The sequence below is a fragment of the Candoia aspera genome, chromosome 1, assembly GCF_035149785.1.
Source record: "Candoia aspera isolate rCanAsp1 chromosome 1, rCanAsp1.hap2, whole genome shotgun sequence".
NCBI lineage: Eukaryota > Metazoa > Chordata > Lepidosauria > Squamata > Boidae > Candoia > Candoia aspera.
The window spans coordinates 26,225,766-26,245,681 of NC_086153.1; the positions used below are offsets into that span (position 1 = coordinate 26,225,766).

Below are 19,916 nucleotides of genomic sequence, written 5' to 3' on the forward strand. Positions count from 1 at the left end.
GCAATTCTCACCCATGAAGCTTTCTGTAGTTCTTGTCCTTCTGGTTATCCTCCTGCTCTCTATTGTTCTATCAAGTAAAAGGCCATCAGGTAAGAACAATCTCATGTCCATGTTTGGCAGTTAGGCTTGCAAGCTGGGAAGCCTTCTTTTTGAAGACAAGACTTTCAGGTTTGAAGAGAGAAACTAATAGTTATTCTGGTGGAGCTTCTGGCTAGAGAAGGGAATGAAAGAAAGACTGGCTGTGTTTGGATAATTCCAAGACAAAAGGCCCAGTTAACAAATGCCTGTTTTACTCATTGTTGTTCAAGACCGGCCTTTCTTAACCTTTTGACCCTGGAGGAGCCCTTGAAATATTTTTCAGGGGGAACCCCAGCACATTCAGGCTCAAATATAGGCCAGAATTTACAAAATTATTATATTAGTTTCATGTGTAGGCCTCTATACTATATACACATTATCAGTGTTCTTAAACTAAAAATAATGAAACTTACCTCTTTAATATCAAGTTGCCCAAATTTGAAATAAGTTTTTAAATAAATCATGATCTCCCAGGGAACCCCTAGTGACCTCCTGCAGAACCATAGGGTTCCACAGAACCCTGGTTGAGAAACCCTGTTCAAGACTTTTTAACCAGAGCCTTACACTTACTGTGTTGTCAAAGCCTAGAACAGCTGCAATTTTGGGTTAAGAGAAATACGAATTTGTACTCAAGGCCTGTTATAGGTTTATAGTCTAGGAGAGCAACCAAGATGTGTGGAAGGAAAAACTTACAGAATGGTTGGGGGTGATAGGTATGCTTGTCCTGGAAAGAAGAAGACCTAAGGGAGATATGATAGCTCACTTCAAGTATCTGAAAGGCCATCATGTAAAAGGGCAGAATTGTTCAAAGACAGAGCAAGGAACAATGGGTTTAAATTAGAAGAAGCTGATTTCATTTGAACATCAAGAAAATTTTCATAATGGTAAGAGCTATCAGAAATGGAACAGAGCTCCTTAAAAGGTGGTGGTTTCTCCTCTGCTAGAGATATTTAAACAGATGATGGATATCTATTTGTTAGAGATGCCATAGTAGAGGATTCTGGCACTGGGCAAAGGGTTTGACTGGACTGTCTCCAAGACTCCATCCATCCCTTACATTCACTGATTTAATGATTCCATAAAGTGAAAAGGGAGGTGACTCCAGCTTCAAAAAACCCAGGTAACCTAAAAATTTGCATAAAAACCACATATGACAGAGATAAAACAGTGTGCATTACATTTGTTAATTGGGCCTTTTCACTGAGCATAATAGCCAGAGAATCAACTTATAATACCCCACCCATGGAAGTCAGGTGACACTAGAGGCCAGTGGCATAGCACCACCAACTGATATAAAGGTGATAGATCTTCTCAGTGATGTCTGCAACAAACCATGATGATGCCAAAATAATGACATACAATGATGTCATCATGCTATTTATTTATTTATTTATCAAATCTGTATGGCCACCTACCTCACACAAGATGACTCTGGGTGGCGTAATTGCCCAATGTGTAATGCAAGTTCACATATTATAACCCTTCCACAATGCAGTCATTATACACATGTCATTATTTGTCCTGAAGTTTTTCCCTGATCTTTTGTCATTGTTAAATTTTTGCAAAATCCCTGTTGGATTAAGCTAAGCTTCATATACAGTATCTGCTTTTACACTGTCAAGAGGTTAGAAGCTGGAACACAATCCAAAAAAGAACATATCAAGGTCCAGCATAGATATAGGCGACCTGGTACTTATGACTAATGTGCCCGTGGGCAACTTTCAGTGTCCACCCAGCTTCTTGTCCTATTTGACTATGTGACTGCCATTTGAATTAATTAAATAGGTAGGAAGCTGATGTGTTGCAAATCAAAGAAATAGTCTCCACCATAACCATAGTTTCCAAAAATGCCTCAAGGCCACACATAGGCCCCAGGTGCATTATTAGAAAATAAAAACAGTTGAGTGGCTGCAGGCTAGTACCTTGTTTGTGTCCACTTTTCTAAAAAAGACCCAAAGGTAACCTGGGACACTACAGAGCATCCAGGAAGTGGGCAAGAGGGCTGGTGGGGAGCAGCAGTGGGGTAGCCTTATTTCCCCCTTTATTACACCCATTCTGGGAATTCACAAGCTTCCCCATAGCAACTCTCATAAGCTTTCCCATGATACGTTCTCAAACGTGCCTATGTTACCTACCCTGTTCTAGTGATAAGCCCAAGTCAAACAAAGGTACAAAACAGCAGTCTGGCATTTCAAAAAGTTACTCAGTGTTCAGAGGGAAAGACAGGCTCGGGTGGGAATTAATTTCGTCCTTGGGATTGGTTGGCTGATGCTAAGGCACCCTGGATTTGCAAACTGTGTATCCTTGAAGTACCAGTCTGCCAGCTTGTAATGAACCCAGAGCCAGGATGACACAGAAATGCCTTCACTCCCATCCCCGTAACTGTCCCTTAACATACAGAGTATCAGAACCTGATGCCAAGAATCTTTTCCAGGACACAACAGGACTTCAGATACGCAGACCTGCATCTTGCAAGAAGGTGTTTGCAAGGCCAAGTGCAATGACACCAGGGCCCTGCTAGAACTGGATCTTGGGACCTGCAAAAATGGGGAACAGAGATGTTGCCGCCCTCAGAAATTGGTAAGGAAAATGGCAACTGTAGCAAAGTACATCTTGTCCCTGTAGTGAAGCAAGGCCAAAATAGGCCCTGGTACCACTCCCTAAAGGTAAAGTTTTCCCTTGACATTAAGTCCAGTCATGTCTGACTTTATGGGGTGGTGCTCATCTCCGTTTCAAAGCTGAAGAGTCGGCGTTTGTCCGTAGACACTTCCGTGGTCATGTGGCTGGCTTGACTAAACGGAACACCATTACCTGCCCACCGAAGCGGTACCTATTAATCTACTCACATTTGCATGTTTTCGAATTGGTAGGTTGGCAGGAGCTGGGACTAGCAATGGGAGCTCACCCCGTCATGTGGGTTTGAACCGCCGACCTTCCGATCAGCAAGCTCAGCAGTTTAACCAGCAGCGCCACCATGTCCTACTAGACTACAAATCATGCAGCTACTTAATTATGATGATCACATATTTTATTAAGTTGCAAACACCTCTTTTAAGAAACTTAAGGCTGTGCCCCAAACATTTCCTGATGTCAGAAGTCATATCTAATGAAGAGGCTCCAATATTTAATTCAGATAATTCACACAGTTCCATTCTTCTACCAACTCTGAAAAACCAGAAGAAAGGAGGTGGGAGCTGTGTCCTAATATTATTTGTGTTTTTAGCTTGTATAAAGCTAATGTATTAAGTTGAACAGTTTGGGGGATACACGTAGTCCTCACCTAATGACGCTACTTGGGAACAGAAACTTTGTCATTAAGCAATGCAGTCATAAGTCAAAAAAACCATGTGACCGCACAACTTAGCAATGGCAGTTCTGGCTGTCCCAGTTGCCATCATTAAGCGAGGACCATGCAAGTCATTAAGCAAGGACCTCATGTGACCACAACTTCTGACTTCCTGCCAGTTTCCCCATTGACATTACTTATGGGAAGCCAGCTGGAAAAGTCTCAAATCACAATCACGTGACTGCAGGGATGCTGTGATAGCCATAAGTACAAGGTCCAGTTGTAACAATCACTCATTCAGCACTGTCATGTTTGAATGGTTGCTGAACAAGTGGTCATTAAGCGAGGACCACCTGTACACCTCTCTAACTTTACAGCAGGGGTGAAAGAGTCCATAACTGAGTTCCTATACAGCTTAAGCAAACAAGCTCTAATGCCATGTATAAAACAAAGCTATTGTAGTTCGCAAAGCATAGTTTATGGCTTACTACAGTGTGTGAATCCAATATATAATCCAGCTATATGATCCAACTATATAAATGTGATGTATGAATGAATGAATGAAAATATAGCTCTCCCATATTGACATGAAATTTGCTGTCCTATTGATGATCCCTCTCTGGCCTCTATTTCAAGTCACTGCCAATCACCTGACTTCCCTACAAAGAAATGGGTAACAAATCCTAACAGATTTTATACCCTTGGAGGCTGCCCTTGCTGTGCTGAATCAGGGTGAAAACACTACTGTAACTCATATAGGTAAGGATGGCTTAAGGCTGTTTCACTCACAGGCTGAAGATGGATGGATGACCCTCATGGGGACATGGCAGAAATGAGATGTTGCCAGGTCATATACATGCTGCTGTTTGGTATAGGTAGGGAAAAGCCCATGAAACTCAAATCCAACAGGGTCAGTTAATTAATCCCCACACATCTGCATTCTTCTTTGCCAAGGGAAATCTTGATGCCTTCATACTTTTACTGCAAATGTTATTCCTTAGCTTTTGGGGCATGAGGAGATCTCTAACTGATGCCAGCTGTGAAGACTGCTTCCCTTTCCTTGGGTTTGTGCTTCTGTTCAGGTAAGAGAAAACAGATTTTAACTCAGGCAGAATACCTGTTTTGTAGGCAAAAAGTTCCAAGTTCAGTGCTAAGCATTTCAGGTTGGATTATGCCATCATCATTACTCCAAAGCACATCAACTTGTGATGCCTCTCTTTTGGTCTTATTCCCTAAGAGAGTTGCTTTATCTCACCTGAATGCTACCCTCACCTCACCCCCTTCCACCTAGCAGAGTGGTTGAAGGTTTACTCTGATTGTCAAGCAACATCTACCAAAAAATTTCCTTAAAAAAAGAAACAATCCTTGAACATCAAGTTACTATAATGACCATCTTGTTCTTTTGACCTCCTCTTGGCCAACTCCCACTCATCCACTTAGAGCACACCACACCTTGGGGGATCAGTGCTACACCATGGTGCACATCTGATCATGGCTTGGGACCAGGTTACAGCTGTCGCCTGCCTGTGTGGATAATTGGTTGCATGATGCCCGGCTGCTATGTCCTTTATTTTTATTTTTCATTTTTAATGTATTTTATTTATTTTATTATAAGCCACCTAGAGTCACATATGTGAGATGGGTGGCTATATAAATCAAATACATGCATACATACATTTGTAGGACGTAGATGAACAGCTCTACCCCTCCTGTAGTAAAGCTGCCTAACCATGCCCGTTTGCAGATCAGGCACTGGAACTCCTCATACCGTGGGGAACGGGGGATTCATTCTGCTTGACAGAGCTGACGATTGCCTGCTTTACAGGACAGAATGCATCCATGATCCAGCCCTCTGGAGAGAAAAGATGTCCTCCCCCTGCATATCAGGTACTGCAGAATCGCTCCAGCAAGAAGTGGGGGGGGGGATTTCACCTGGTAAAGTATGAACCCCCATCCTCAGCTCAGGCAGCTTTACTGCTGCAGCACCCAATCCTGTGAGAAGAGACTTGTTCTGCAGGGCAGGGTTGATAGATTCTGCTTGGTAAAAGAGAAGAGCATCAACAGTTGTACTGGGCAGAATCCCACATATGCCCACAGGGACACATACATAACCACAGATGAGCCAGCGTGGGACCACGTCTTGATAGATAATTTAGACAGCTGTCAAAATATGCCTCTTCCCTTAGGAAGTATAACTGAGTTGCTTTTCTCATCAGCAGATGATTCCAGAGGAATCCATCAATTGGTTTCCTAAAGTCAGGGGTCTGACTTAAATAGTTATGTGTGCCACAAAAATACTAATTTATGAGCTCAAAGGCTGAAACACTGAAGCCTTTCATGTGCCGATTCAAAATTGTCTACTAGTCAAAAATGAAGAAGGTCATGGTGCCATTAAACATAAATGTGCTGAATAGAATCTCATTCTGAAGGCATTGTCAAACAGAGGTACTTCTGGGTCATTTCATTTTGGCTGGATATCTGGCAGTTTTTTTATTGACCAGAACACCACTATTTAGTTGGGTTGTTGTTGAATATCAACACAAAACCCTTGAATTGAATACTCTGAAACTTGGCAGGATTTTTCTCTTCAAAAGGGGCAACTGTGCCTGAAAATTATAGCTGATTCTGCCAAGAAATAAAAATGATATTGGAAGCTCTGTTTAAAGAAAAACAAAAATAATGTTTTGTCTTCAATTTGGCAGGATCACCATCACTGAAAAGGCTATAATTCCAAAAAATTTAGTTCAATTTCAGATTACTGTACTTTTAATGGAAATCAGTCTAAAAGTGATTAAATAAATATATTCTGACACACAGAAAAACAGCAACTGTCATTTGGCGTTTTCCAGTTATAATTATAAGGAAGCATGGAGGTTGGAATTTTGAACCAACTTTAAGATTTGAGCCTAAAGTGAAGATTTGGGTTCTGAATTGTCTAATCTCCCCACTCCCAATCCAATCACCCATCAGGATCCGAGCCTCCAACAATGCATTTTCTCAGATAACCATCCTAGCTGGGACATTTGGATTTCTTGCCAATAAATTGTTTTGGCAGCCTTGCCCTTTAGCAGATCAAGAGAAAAGAGAAGTGTGTCTTCAGAGATCTAAAATTAAAATCTGAGTGACTAATGGAGAAAAGGGGGAGAGGAAAAGGAGGGTGCCAGCTTGCCAGAGACCATGAACAATAGTTACCATCTCATTCCCTGCACGAACATCAGGGAGTGATGCTGGGAGTAGGGCAGCAGCTTGCTGATCTCACCAGGGGCTACGGATCCAAGGCTGAGAAGAAATCGCTCCCATCCCCAGGCAGGGAAGCCGAGTGGGGGCTTCACTGCTACCCTGTATCAAAACATTACCGCACATGAAGCCAGGGATGGAGCCTGCTCCCACTACCATCACAACCACCACAGCTCCTCATTGTTAACTGCTTTAGGACGAGAAGCAGGCCAAGTGAGGCAGCTGCACCCCTAGCCCTGCACTGTGGCTCACTGGCAGTGTAACCATCTCTCAGCCTCACCCACCTGGGTAGGGAGCCCTCCTTTCTTCTTACTCTGAGGGAGGATCCATTGCACCAAGCTGAGACGGGCAAGCTGCTACCCTATTTCCAGCTATCACTGTCCTGCTGTATATGTGTATCTGAGAGGGAGGGACGGATGGGCTACACAAAATGCCCTGGAGGAGGTCTGCAAGTTTCACATCCTTTGGCTGGAGTAAGAAGGAGGCTGTGGCAAAACACTTCCATGTTGTTGCTAAGAAAATGGAGTGGATGTGTCTGTGCAATAGTTCCCTCCCCCTCATGAATCTCTTCCATTTAACATTCTTTGTGAATTGTGCTTCCCACAGCAGAATGTAAGCAAATTTCCTCAGCCCATGTACTGAGTTTGATCTCCTTATATGCTAGTTTTATAATAGGATTATTTTAAACTTGCAGAGGGCTGAATATGGGGCAGCACTGTAGCCTCCTGCAATGTACCACTGACAACTCTTGATGGGATAGCCAGTGCCAACTCCCCTGGGCTGAGCATCTTATAATTTATCAAATTACCTGCACACTGAAAAAAGAGTTGCCAGGTACCTCATAAAATTAAGTGGCCATGTTATAATCTCACCCTGAAGAAGGTCTGTCTAAGTGGTCACTAAGAGTTGACACCGATTTGATGGCACATAATCAATTTTATAACCAAACTATGTGCCCCACCAGTGAGCTATGGTTCTTCCACTCCTCCACTTCCAAACTTCCTCACCCGTATGCATGAATTGTACAATTGTTATACTGACCTCTGCAGGACATGTGGCTAATACTTAATTCAAACATCAGCTTTCCAGGCAGTCTACCCAGGAAGTGGCTCAGACTTGAGCTTGGCAGAGAGATGAAGCCTGGTGAAATCTGATGAACCTGATCTACTCATCTTTGCAAACAACAACAGGCTGTATCAATACAATAATGAGTCAGATTTTCTGGGCCAGATTCTGGGTTAGCAGAATAAGTTTAGCACAAATAGGGGAAGCCCTGCCTTTAGCATAATGGTATCTATGTCTTCTAATGTAAAAATAATATACTTGGTTAAGTCTCTTTCCTGAAAAGCATTTCCTGGGAAAGAGGAAGAAAGAGGAAGAGGAAGAAAGTCTGGTATCTGCTGAGCGGAATTTGTCTTTAGGAGCCAGATCTTTTTAAAACTAAGGCCCAACAGCCTACAGTAGTTTGATCTCCTTATGTGCTAGTTTTATAATAGGATTATTTTAAACTTTCTCATACAGAGAATGTTTGTATCTTTCAGTGGTTTTAGGTCAGACCTACAAAACGTATCAGGATAGGCATGTTAGTTCTGTGTAATTAATTCTATAGCTACTATTTTCCCAAATGGAGGATGCAGAAATGTTGATGTCACCTCACACGCAAGCACATGTAGAACGTCAATGCTAGTCCCAAATACATGATTTTTAATCGAAAGGGGCAAAAGTTACCATTAGTCATCACAGTAATTAAGTAACAACATGATCCTATGCATGCATGCATTAGAAGAAATGTGAATTTCAATCAGTGGATCTTATTCCTAGATATGTATAAAATTGAAGACTTAAAATAGCCACTTAGAAGTAATCATTTTTGCATCCTGATCTATCTGGTTTCCTCTAGATGTGTTGGATTACTTCTGTCTTGTCTGACAGCCAACAGTAGTCTAATACATCTACAGTTTATCAGATTTAAAGGTTGTTTTAAGGCCACTGACTCAGTTAATTCACTTGTTGTTTAAAGTGCATTGTAACTTGATTTTATTTCAAGTGTTTAAAGTGTGGCCAATCATTTAAAATCTCTTGTATTTTTCACATGTAACTATGCAAATACATCATAGCAGGTGGCAGCATCTAAGCCACCTTGGATGATCCCAAAAACATTAAGCACAGGAAGACATTGTTAGTACAGGTAGTCCTTGTTTAGCAATTGCCTTGTTTAGTGACTGTTAGCGGTTATGACAGTGACGAAAAAGTAACTTTGCAACCAATCCTCGCAATTACGACCTTTGCAGGTCTGTAAAGCAAAGGAAAGCTGAAGTAAGTTCATAAGCACAGTCGCAGTTTCACTTAGCAACCGCTCCACTTAACAACTGAGTTGCTGTCCCAACTGTGGTCGCTAAACAAGGACTACCTATATTTGGATGGGAGATCCCCTAAAAAACCATGATGACCACTAGATGGCAGTAGAAGAGTTAGTATAGACTTGGCTGACATGATATATTCAGCTAAAATGAAGTTGGCTAGTTTGTGGTTTCATGCATTGTGGCCTTCTCAGGTACTTCTCATTCTCTCTTTACTACCTACACTAAAGCCATTAATTCTAATTTCCCAGAAAAGAAAATAAAGAACAGCAGCACGGACTGCAGAATTGTTACTTCCATTAATTGATGGCCTTACCTTCAGTGAGAAGAAGCTAGAAGCTTCCAGCAAAGCCCACCATGGAAGACCAGCCACTTTGGATTAGGGTTTCTCAATCTGGGCTGCAGAAATTCCGATAACCATTAGATGGCCATTTTGCAAAAACTTAGTTCATCAAGCGTTCATTGAAAGCGTACTTAATCCTCTTTTTAACACGTCAGCAACTTGTTTCTGTCATATCTGGTGCCATCCAACACTGAATATTCACAGCTAAGTTTTCTTCTTTTCCTTTCCCTATATTCCCAATGCTGTTTGAATTTTGAAAAAAAAACCCTTCTTAAAAATAAGGAGCAGATTATTAACTTCAAAACCAGACTTTTGGGAGCCTTTCTAGTTGAAAGCAGAGCATAATTCCTTAAATAAAGTATTTTTCTCCACCACTTTTATCCCCAGAACCATTCTGTGAGATTAGTTGAGGGGGTTTTTTTGTAAAAAAAACAGATTGGTTTTATCTGTGATAGGTAAAGGTAAAGGTTTCCCTTGACATTAAGTCCAGTCGTGTCTGACTCTCGGGGGCAGTGCTCATCTCCATTTCAAAGCCGAAGAGCCAGCGTTTGTCCGTAGACACTTCCGTGGTCATGTGGCTGGCATGACTAAACGGAACACCATTACCTGCCCACCGAAGTGGTACCTATTAATCTACTCACATTTGCATGTTTTCGAACTGCTAGGTTGGCAGGAGCTGGGACTAGCATCGGGGGCTCACCCTGTCTTGCGGATTCGAATCGCCGACCTTCCGATCAGCAAGCTCAGCAGCTCAGAGGTTTAACCTGCAGCACCACTGCATCCCCTTTTATCTGTGATACTGCTACTTTATTTTGCCTACCTATGTTTTTATATTGGGATGCTGTTTCACATTTTATGTTACATTTTAATGTTATTCTCCTTGAGCAAAATTTGGTGGAAAGCAGAACATTGGATGGAAACTAATTTTAGGTAGAAGGCCAAGTTCCCTCCAGACTAGTTTAGAGTTGGTGGAGGGGCTACTACCCTAACCAGGAGCATTCAACCTTCCTTGACCTTTCCTGGAGCTATGCCCTCCAGGCAGCCTTGGTCCTTCTATCACACACACTTCCTTCACAAATAATCTCACATACACATCTGAAAATGTGGGCCTCTTACAATCACAGCAAAGCCTAAAGAATAGTGATTATTCAGAAATTGGTACAAAAAGAAAGGTCAGAAGCATAGATCTCCTATTCTTAACTAGATGGTTTTGCAGACACAACAAAACTAAGCTATAGAGCAGGAACCTGATTCCAAATGCATGCCACCCACTCCTTCCCTAATTTGATGCTCACCACATTGAAGGCCCAGCTGTTCCAAGAGGATTCAGGCTGTGGTCGATCACCCCTGGGGGATGCCACAGGTCCACCACACCCCATCCCCATATATTCCCAGTGAGACCAATTTGTTGGCACAGGAGCCACCCTCACAGACCTACAAGGGAGGACTGGGGCTCTAAAGGCTTTTTGCCCCTTCTCAGAGCTTGGCACTTTTTATCTGGGTTGCCAAAATCCGGAAGGTTCGAGGTGGAAACAAAAAGATGCAAAACATCTGCCATTCCTTGCTGCCATCAAACGATTGTCTGGATTTTTGCAGCCCGGAACGGGAAGCCCTAATGTTTCATGCCCTATTCTCCATCATAGTAGACTGTGGAAAGATGATCCTATCAAGCGGAAAAAAATATAGATTCGTTTTTTCAAAAATACATGGTCGGGAGCTGTTCAAATGTAATATAAATAATAAATATAATATAGTGTTGGAAACGCGTTTCTAGCCGGCAGTTTTCCGACGGGTACACTTCCGGTGAGGGCAAGGGCAAAAGAAGCGGCTGGCAAAGGATTTTCACTCTCATCACCGGGGGAAGTCGGATTGGCCAGGGGAGCTTGTCACGTGGGCGAGGCGGCTTGGACTGGGCAGGGATTGCCCCGCCTCTCGGTTGCGATAGTCCCGATGTGGTGCATGTGTGGATGTTTTCCCCCCTCCTTCCCCTCCATATCCGGGGACAGGTTGGGAGCATTTCCTGTCGGCTGGAATTGCGGGAGCCTCCGCGGGGAGACCGGGAAGAGGGCGAAGGAAAGGCTGCGCTAGGATGGGAGTGGGGGCGCGGAGGAAGGTGTTCTCTCCCTTACTCACCCACCGCCTCTTTTAAGAAGAGCTCCCCTTTAACCCAGCTGCACCGGCTGCCTTTCCATCTCTGCCTCTTCTACCCAACACACTGCGATCGGATGCTTCGCTCTGGATCCAAATGGTGGGTATTAATTAAGCCTTTCTGCCGCCGCCCCCCGCCTGTCCTTTGCAGTTAAAGGTCTCCAGCCACCCCAAATTCCTCCTCGCCCCTAGAGTCCCGCCTCCTCCTCCTGATTTGGTGATGGGGGGAATGTTAAATCCACCGAGTAGTAATGGCTGCTTGTGGTTCTCTTAAGAAAAGGGAAGTTGGTGTCCTTTTCTCACCCCGTTTTTCTTGAGAATAGGATTACCTCCTTCGCATTATCTAGCTGAACTGTTCTAATACGGTATTTTCTCCCCAGTAATCCTGAACTGGGATTCTTACCCTGCCTATTTGCTTCTGCCCCTGCCATGTTAGTGAGTGAGAAACTCCTAAGGACCCACTTTGGGTTCCTGGGCTTAAATATTCTAGCCATGCAGGTTGCTGTGGTTCTTGAGAGACAGAATGGAAAAATCTCCAGATTTTTCTAAGGTCCTTAAGCTACTTCTTGTTACCTTACTGATTTAATTTCTTCACCATTTATACCTGACTCCTTCCTACATGTTGAAAAAGCTGCAATTGTGACATCCCAGAATCATGCTTCAGTGCCTCCTTGGATTGTGACATCTCTCCACTCTTACCCCAACTCTTCTGCCCTGGGGCTTTAGGTCATAGTTTGATCCTTTCCTAAACCTTTGCCATATCTTTAAGCTAACCTGCCCCTTCTTTAGTGATCATTCATGTTCTTTTAAATAATCTTCCCTTGTGAAAGCTAGGAATGATTTATGGTTGCTGTGTTTTGTCTTCTTTCCCCATCCAGTAAGAATTTGGATCTTGCTATGATGACCTCTGCCAAATGGTTAACTCTCAGCTAGTACTGCGATCTTGAAAGTTGTAGCTGCCTGTGGAAGCTACCAAAAAGTTGAGACTGCATCTGGCCATTGGATTAGGATTGGCATTGGCTTGCCTGGAAAGATAATTGTGCTGGATCTGGAGGAGCTATGGAGTTTGCTGAGCTTATCAAGACACCACGGGCTGACAATGTAGTCCTTCACCGCCCCTTCTATCCAGCAGTGGAGGGAACCCTCTGCTTAACAGGACACCACCTCATCTTCTCCTCACGACGGCAAGACAATGTTGAGGAACTTTGGCTTTTGCATTCCAACATTGATTCCATTGAAAAACGGTGAGGGTATTTTAGTTCATGAATTGGGCGGGGTAGATGGATGAAGGGAGGGGCAATGAGCTAAATACAGCCCAAGAAACATACTTCTCCTCCATGATAAAATTTTTACAGGTGCTGGATGCAGGAATAGATTAAGGATAGTAAACAGAATTGAATCCTAGCTAATAGGAGCACCGTCATTGTCACATTATTAAAATGAAGTATCCATACTGGATTTCATTATTTTTAGCTGATTTGCACAGCTGTTCCACAGATAAGGAGAGCTTGTTATAGCTGTACACTAATTGTGGACAAAATTAGTCCACAATTTTGACAAAAACTCAGAATCTTTATTTAGTCAGCATTCAGTGGATATAATTGTGAGTACTGTAGTTACACCAGCACATCAGTTATTAAGCAACCTGTATAATTCGCATATCAACTTCCAAGCACTATTCAACTAGGATGTTGAGCATAAGCCCTTAGACTGTTGGGACCAAGTATGTGAAGAAACATCTCTTCCCATGCCGTTCCCTCATGTGGGGTGGAGGGGGAAAGGTGGTTTTGTTTTTATCCTTGCTTTTATTGCTTATTGTGATCTTCCTAGAATCATTATTTGAGATGGGTGGCCATATATGTTCTGTAAATAAATACATTAATAAATAAAATTCTTAGATTAATATGTTCAGTTGAAGTCTTTCTTAAGTACAGTCAGTTGATGTGGAACATTGTGCACCAAGGATAGGGAGAGGCCTGTACTGTACTGTACTGGCAGCCTGGTTCTGAAATAGTCTCTTTCTGGAAGCTTAACTGGTGCTGATAGTACAATCTTTTCAGCACCAGACCTAATTGTTTCTCATTGATTCAGGCATTTTTCATTGCTTTTATTTCCTCAGTTCTGCTTTGAGTTCTCACCAGAATAGAAAGATGGAATATATATTGCCTAAAATAAATTTAATTTGTGATCTTGCTGCTTTTTAATTTATTGCTGTTTGAAGGCTAAACACATTCTGCTGCATTATTTTTCAATTGCCTTGGACAAAAGTTGAATGTTGAATGCTTTCTCTAAGTTGATGGGGAAGGTATGAATGTTTAAAATGAAGAATTATTATTACTACTTAAAAATTCACTTAAAATATACCTTCTGTTTTTAAACATTTGAAATATCTGTTCTTAACTTACTACATGAGCTTTAAATGAATGGAGCTATGGATTTAAGTTAAATTTGCATATTGCAAAAACAGAAGTCCTGAAACAAGCAACATACTTTATTTTCAAATGATGGCTCTTTTAGGAGGCAGTTTCTTTAAAAGGCATTCCTGCTTAAGGAAGAAATTAGAACATCTAGTGGAGCTTGCCATCTGCAGCTTTAATAAATACATGCATTACAAAGAAGTTGCTTAACCAAAAATCATTAGTAGAAGCTTTTCCTACAGTTCACATTTTTGTGCCAGAAAAGGCTTCAACCTTTGATTTCAGACCATCCATTAAATAACTATTGAAGATTTAGCCTTGAGTCTCCTGTTTGAATCATCTGGACTGATCCTCTCTGAAAACGTTGCTTGCAAGGTAGTGCAGTCTCTTCCCTTGTTCTCTGCTTTTGCAATTCCTTAGAAACTAAAAATTAGAATTGTTGTATTTCTGGCACAGCATCTTGCTTTGAACAGAAGCCATCCAGAAGCTTCCAGGAAGCTTATAAGTAGAGTTTGTTCAATATTTCTTTCCCTCTGTTGCTCATTCATAAGAAATATTCAGGGATATACTGTCTCTGATTATGGGGTACTGTTCAGCTGAGTCATCAATCAGCTTCCATAAATTAGTGTTTTTCGAACGTGGCAACTTTAAGATGTTCTGGGAATTCTGGGAGTTGAAGTCCACACATTTAAAGTTGCCAAGTTTGGGAAGCACTGACCTAAATTAATCTTCCACAAATGCATCTAAATCTTTTATTTATTTTTAAGCTGGCTCAGTTGCGTTATGTTGTCTTTTCCCAATTTGTCTTTTGTTGTTGTTGTTGGGATGACATGTCTAGTGGACCCACAGTCTGCATGGTACCACATCAGGGAAGGCTGCTTTAGATAATTGTGAAATAAATTTTTAATTTTTCCTGTTAGTTAGATTAAAAGGTGGAATGCATCCTACTTTGGGAAAAGTGTTGAACTCATTTATTTAGACTTTGACAGTTTCACCTTTTCCAGCTCCAAGGAATCAAGGGGGTAGCTATTAATTAACGAGTGTTCAAAGCTGCTTTTATTTTAAAAGGCTTTTAGAGGGATATAGCATAACCCACAGAACCTTCATTTTGTTCTTGTTTCCAGCTCTTTCACACAATACTGCTTTCTTCAACATTAAAAAATAAGTGATTTGGAGCTATATTAAATTGAGACACTTAACCTGCTTTGTCCTCTCTTGCTTTCCTCCCTGATGCCCTGATATTTTGCAATTTTCTTGAATGTGAATAACTGTTAAAATACTAACAGTGGAGCTTCTCCTTGTATAACAGCACCAGTGGGTTGCTGTATTTCAGAGATGTGGCTGTTGTTATTCAGACTTGATGAAAAGGGAGTGTAATTGGTGAGTCATTTGCATGAAGATAGGTTGTCTTGATGAGGAATAATTTTGAAATATTTGTGAATGAGTATTTCTTTACAAAAGAGAAAAATAAACCTTTGCATTTCTATTCCTATAAAAAGTTTTCAATAAAACAACATATTTACTATTGAACCAGCCACTACTGCTCCATTAAATGGAATATACCCACATTATCATATTGATTGTTGAATGCCAGCCCTGGGTTTTTATTGCTCTTTTAAAATATATTTATCTGATGCAGAATAATTGACAGCGTTGGCACCAGCCTGACTTCAGGAGGACAGCATTCCGATGACAAGGTGCCACAACAGAGAAGGCTGTCACCCACATCTCCACTTAACAAAAAGTGCTTCTTTCAGTGATCTCTGTCACTGTAGGCATACAGCAGCCCAATAAAGCTGCCACATTTCACTGTATCCCAGAAGGATTGGGAATGTCTTGTGTAGCTTTGTCTGTTCTCTCTTGTTCTTGTTCATATGAAGTTTATCCCCTGATTACTTTTAGCCACAGTTTGCTATGACATCTAGATCAGAGTAGCTGTTATTATTGTTAACTCTGAAATTACAGTAATTATGATACAGTTTTGAATGGTAGTTTGGAAGACATTCCGGTTAGTCTTGTCCAGTTTGGTCATCTATGGGGGGAATGAACTGACATAACAGTGTGTCTATGTGTTGGATTACTATCTGAACTGAGCTGCGGTGCATTCAGTTTTTATAAAACTGTGGTTTATTCTCAAATAAATGCAGGAGGTTCATTAAATTTCTCTTCTTGTTTTCTTTCCCCCTAGACTGTGAAGAAAAGCAGTGTCTGTTTCCCCATTCTCCTGCACTGAGCAGAAGGCACTCTATCCAACAATTTCATTACAGAAGGGAAAATGATAGTTTTTGCTATTTGCTTCATCATTTGCATTGGGTTTTTAAAACGATCCTAGCACCTTAGTTAGCAACTAATTATTTCCCTCCCAAAATTAAGGTGAAAATGAGCTGAGATTTGCACAAAAGGAAACCTGAATCATAGGTCCTATAGCCAGAAATGCCATTTCTCACCCCCCCCACCCCACACCTTGCTTCTTAAAAATGTAACCATAAAGGAAGAAAGATGGGGGCTTAGATGAGTTCATCTCGATCTTCCCAGGATTGGCCTTGGGATTTCAGCAACATTGCTGGATTTATTTACTGGCAACATACAGCTGTAAAGGAGTAGTAAGCTGCTAACATGGTGCTTTTTAATATGATGTTTCTTCTACGTCTGTGAGTTTGGAGCAACACTCCAGTGAGATAGGCTTGGCTAAGATGCAAGCAATTTGTGTAGTTCTGGATTTCACAATTTACTTCATTGCCATGTGGGAATTAAAATCTAGATCCCCTACAATTCCAATGTGGCCTTTATAATTGTGCTGTTGTAAGTTTTTTGAACTAGGCACAACAATGGCTACAAAACTGTATGCTGCTTCTAAGTGAGTGTTAGATGCCCATTCAGTAAATAGTAGCAATAGGTCCACATGTCACGCAGCAAGAGGAAAAGACAATCCTACTGTAGCTATATCTTCTAACTTGTCTTTATTTTGTTCCATGGGAGAAGAAATGTGATGCACTCCCTTTTGAGAAGCTGAGGGGGCAGTGTATGTCACATTCTGGGAAAGTTTTAAAAATCTTTACATTTGAGAAAGAAAGTTGGCATGACAGTGCATAATATAATCCCCAGATCCCTGGCTGACCATATACTGGTGCTAATTTGGTGCATCTACACCAGTAATCTAGCATTATTTCAACATGAAAACCTTTTCTCTCTGATCCTGCATGTCTGACTCTCCATAATACTTGGTGGTGGTGGTCCCCTCAAGAAATGTTGGGCTCTACTGTCCTTTGCTATTGATCATGTTAGCTGAGACTGTTGAGAGTTGAAGTCCAAACCTTTTGGAGAGTGACATGTTTTCTCCTTGATTTAGAGTCAGAACAGCTAAGAGGCATCTCATTTATAACGTTATTTATGTCCATGAACATTTCAATGTGATGAAGAAACAGAGAGAGCCCCAAAGCTTTGTTAAAGCTTTGTCAGATGACACACACTTTGGGAAGTAGTTCACTCTTCCATGAAACCACAGATTAGTGAGGCAAACATGAAGTTGCCTATTCCATGTTTGCTAATCCTAACTTCATTTCATTAGTTCTAAATCCTTAGAAAGGCATCTCCAATGCAATTTCTAAATTATCTTCTTTCCACTTAGGCTATGAGACTCAAAGGAAACCGTGTCAAGGTGCATGGGAGGAGAAAAATGTCTGGGTTCATATAGGCAAATGTTAATATCATTTCCTTCCCAATTGCCAGCCCTTCTTTATAAATTGCATCCCATCCTTATGTCTTTTTAACTTGATCTGTATAGGTTTGGAAATATTAATTTGCTAAAATAAACTGCAATTCTTCTGTTAATGTTTTTCATGTAGCAGGGCTAGAATGTGTTAATGGCTGAATTAGGATAGGCTTTAACTTTTGTTCATTATGAAGGCCATGTAAGCGGCTACGTTTGAAGGCTTTCGGATTATATTCTCAGCTCTTCATGTTTTTATATCATTGCAGTTTTATTGGCTTCTTGGGCACCATCATTATCAAATGCAAAGACCTGCGAATCATCCAGCTTGACATTCCTGGCATGGAGGAATCTTTGAACATTGCTAGCTCCATTGAGGTAAAGTTATTTAGAGAAATTAGAAGAACCCAGCAAAAATCTGACTCTATTCTGCAGAGATACTTATGAAAGGCCAGGGCTGGGATGGTATCTTAGATGTATTATGGTATTTTTGGGATGGGAAGCTTTCTGAAGGAGGCATTTGAACATTGATAACAAAACTGCTAAGGGATGTGGAGGTGAAATAAATCCTGATGGAGAATCCCCTTGTCTTCTTATGTACGTAGGACACACATTCCATATCAGCTGATGTAGTTACCCATCTGCTTACCTAAACTGGACCTCTGCAGAATTTAGAAATATCACGCCTGCTCTGGGAAAAGCTGTCAGCAGTTTATTTATTATTTACTTATTTACTCAATTTATTAGCCGCCCATCTAACTTTTCCAAGCAACTTTAGGCGGTGTACAACAGGGTTAAAAAAACAATAGATGCATTAAAAATATAAGAAATATATAAAACCCAACTATAACAGAGAATAATAGATGGAGGGATGTTAAAAATAACGGAGCCACCTCACTAGATCACCCATCCTCTGGGGTCCCCAGTCCTGCTGATGTGACCAGGTCTTGAGGGACCTCCAGAAGCTCAATAGTGACAAGGCCAACCTCACCTCAGGGGGAAGAAGATTCCACAGTGTGGGTGCCACAGCAGCAAAGCTCCACCATCTAGGGCCTGCCATGTGAGTTCTAGTCCTGCCTTAGGCGTGAAAGCCGGCTAGGTGACCTTGGGCCAGTCCCCCTCTCTCAGCCCAACTCACCTCACAGGGTTGTTGAGAGGAAAATAGGAGGAGGAAGGAGTATTAGGTATGTTTGCCACCTTGAGTTATTTATAAAAATAATAAAGGTGGGATTAAATTGAATTAAATTAAATTAAATTAAGCTCCCTAGGCATCGGAACCTGTAACATACCCTCTCTGCCAGATCTGTTAGGATGGGCAGAGGAAATCAGGGAGAGGCAGTTCCTCAAGTAACCCAGTCCCATGCCATGAAGGGCTTTAAAGATCAACACCAACACCTTGAATTGGACCCGGAAACAAACTGGTACCCGATGCAGCTCGCAAAGCAGAGGTGTAACGTGTGTTCTACCAGAAACCCACATAACTGCTTGCACCACTGTATTAACTGTTGCCAAATGATGTTATGTTCCTTAAAGCAAGATCAGCTTGATTGATAGAACAAACTTTTAATTAAAAAGGAACTCTCTGTTAGTGTTTGTGATACCATACATCTCCATTTATTAGCACCTTTGATCAAGAGTCGGCCTGCGCAAGCTGCATCTGCCTTCTCAGTGTACTTTTCTCTCTCCTGTATTTCTTTTGAGCATGCCCACATGGTGTGCTTGTGCTTTGTCAAACGGGAACATAGCATACAGAAGGGGGGGGGACCTCATAGATACTTTTTGTTGCAGAAGCCCTAGCAGTAGATGTTTTAGAGAAAAACAGCCTCTGGCTTATTAGGTTGTCCTGTTAAGGAAAGGGAGGCCCACCATACCTTTAGGCAAAATGAAGCAACAGCTTTGAGTGGCAGGCCAGGAAAGGAACTGGCATTGTACTCTTGCTCATTGCTCTCCAAATCTATTGCTTCATGGTGTCTGAAGGCAGCATATTATATGGGTAGCTAGCACAGCCCTTCAGGAGGCAATGTTTGTAGGACATCTTCAAACCAACAACTATAGGACTGCCAGCCAAAGAGTGAGTGGTGATGCTGTTGTCATCAGGAAAGGAATGTGAGGGAAAGAATACACAGTGCGGAGGAGCAATACCTTTTCTTGTGCTGCCCCCAGGAAAGGTTATTCTTTAAATTGTAATGTGTGTGTCAAAACTGGAGCAATCCAGAAGCAATAGTTGATGGCATCTGGATGCATCCTCCTGACATGGGTTTTGTAGTTGATTAAATAGAAAGCATGGGGTTTGTTTTAGCTAAGTAGAAAGCAGAGCACAGCATTGAAGGCAGCAGCA

General features: G+C 41.6%; 1 protein-coding gene and 1 long non-coding RNA gene across 2 annotated transcripts in view; both read left to right on the top strand.

Moving 5' to 3' along the window:
• Window positions 1-2,524: 2,524 nt before the first annotated feature.
• LOC134507411 (uncharacterized) lies at window positions 2,525-6,144 on the top strand. Its single transcript, XR_010068904.1, has 3 exons — window positions 2,525-2,658; window positions 4,366-4,446; window positions 6,067-6,144. It is a non-coding gene; the product is annotated as an uncharacterized LOC134507411 (long non-coding RNA).
• Window positions 6,145-11,247: 5,103 nt separating this feature from the next.
• Window positions 11,248-19,916, top strand: part of MTMR9 (myotubularin related protein 9) — a 32,149-nt gene continuing 23,480 nt past the window's right edge. Inside the window, exons 1-3 of the mRNA XM_063300935.1 lie at window positions 11,248-11,552; window positions 12,331-12,696; window positions 17,848-17,956. Coding sequence (XP_063157005.1) covers window positions 12,512-12,696; window positions 17,848-17,956 — 294 coding nt within the window. The 5' untranslated portion in view covers window positions 11,248-11,552; window positions 12,331-12,511. The remainder of the gene's footprint in view (window positions 11,553-12,330; window positions 12,697-17,847; window positions 17,957-19,916) is intronic.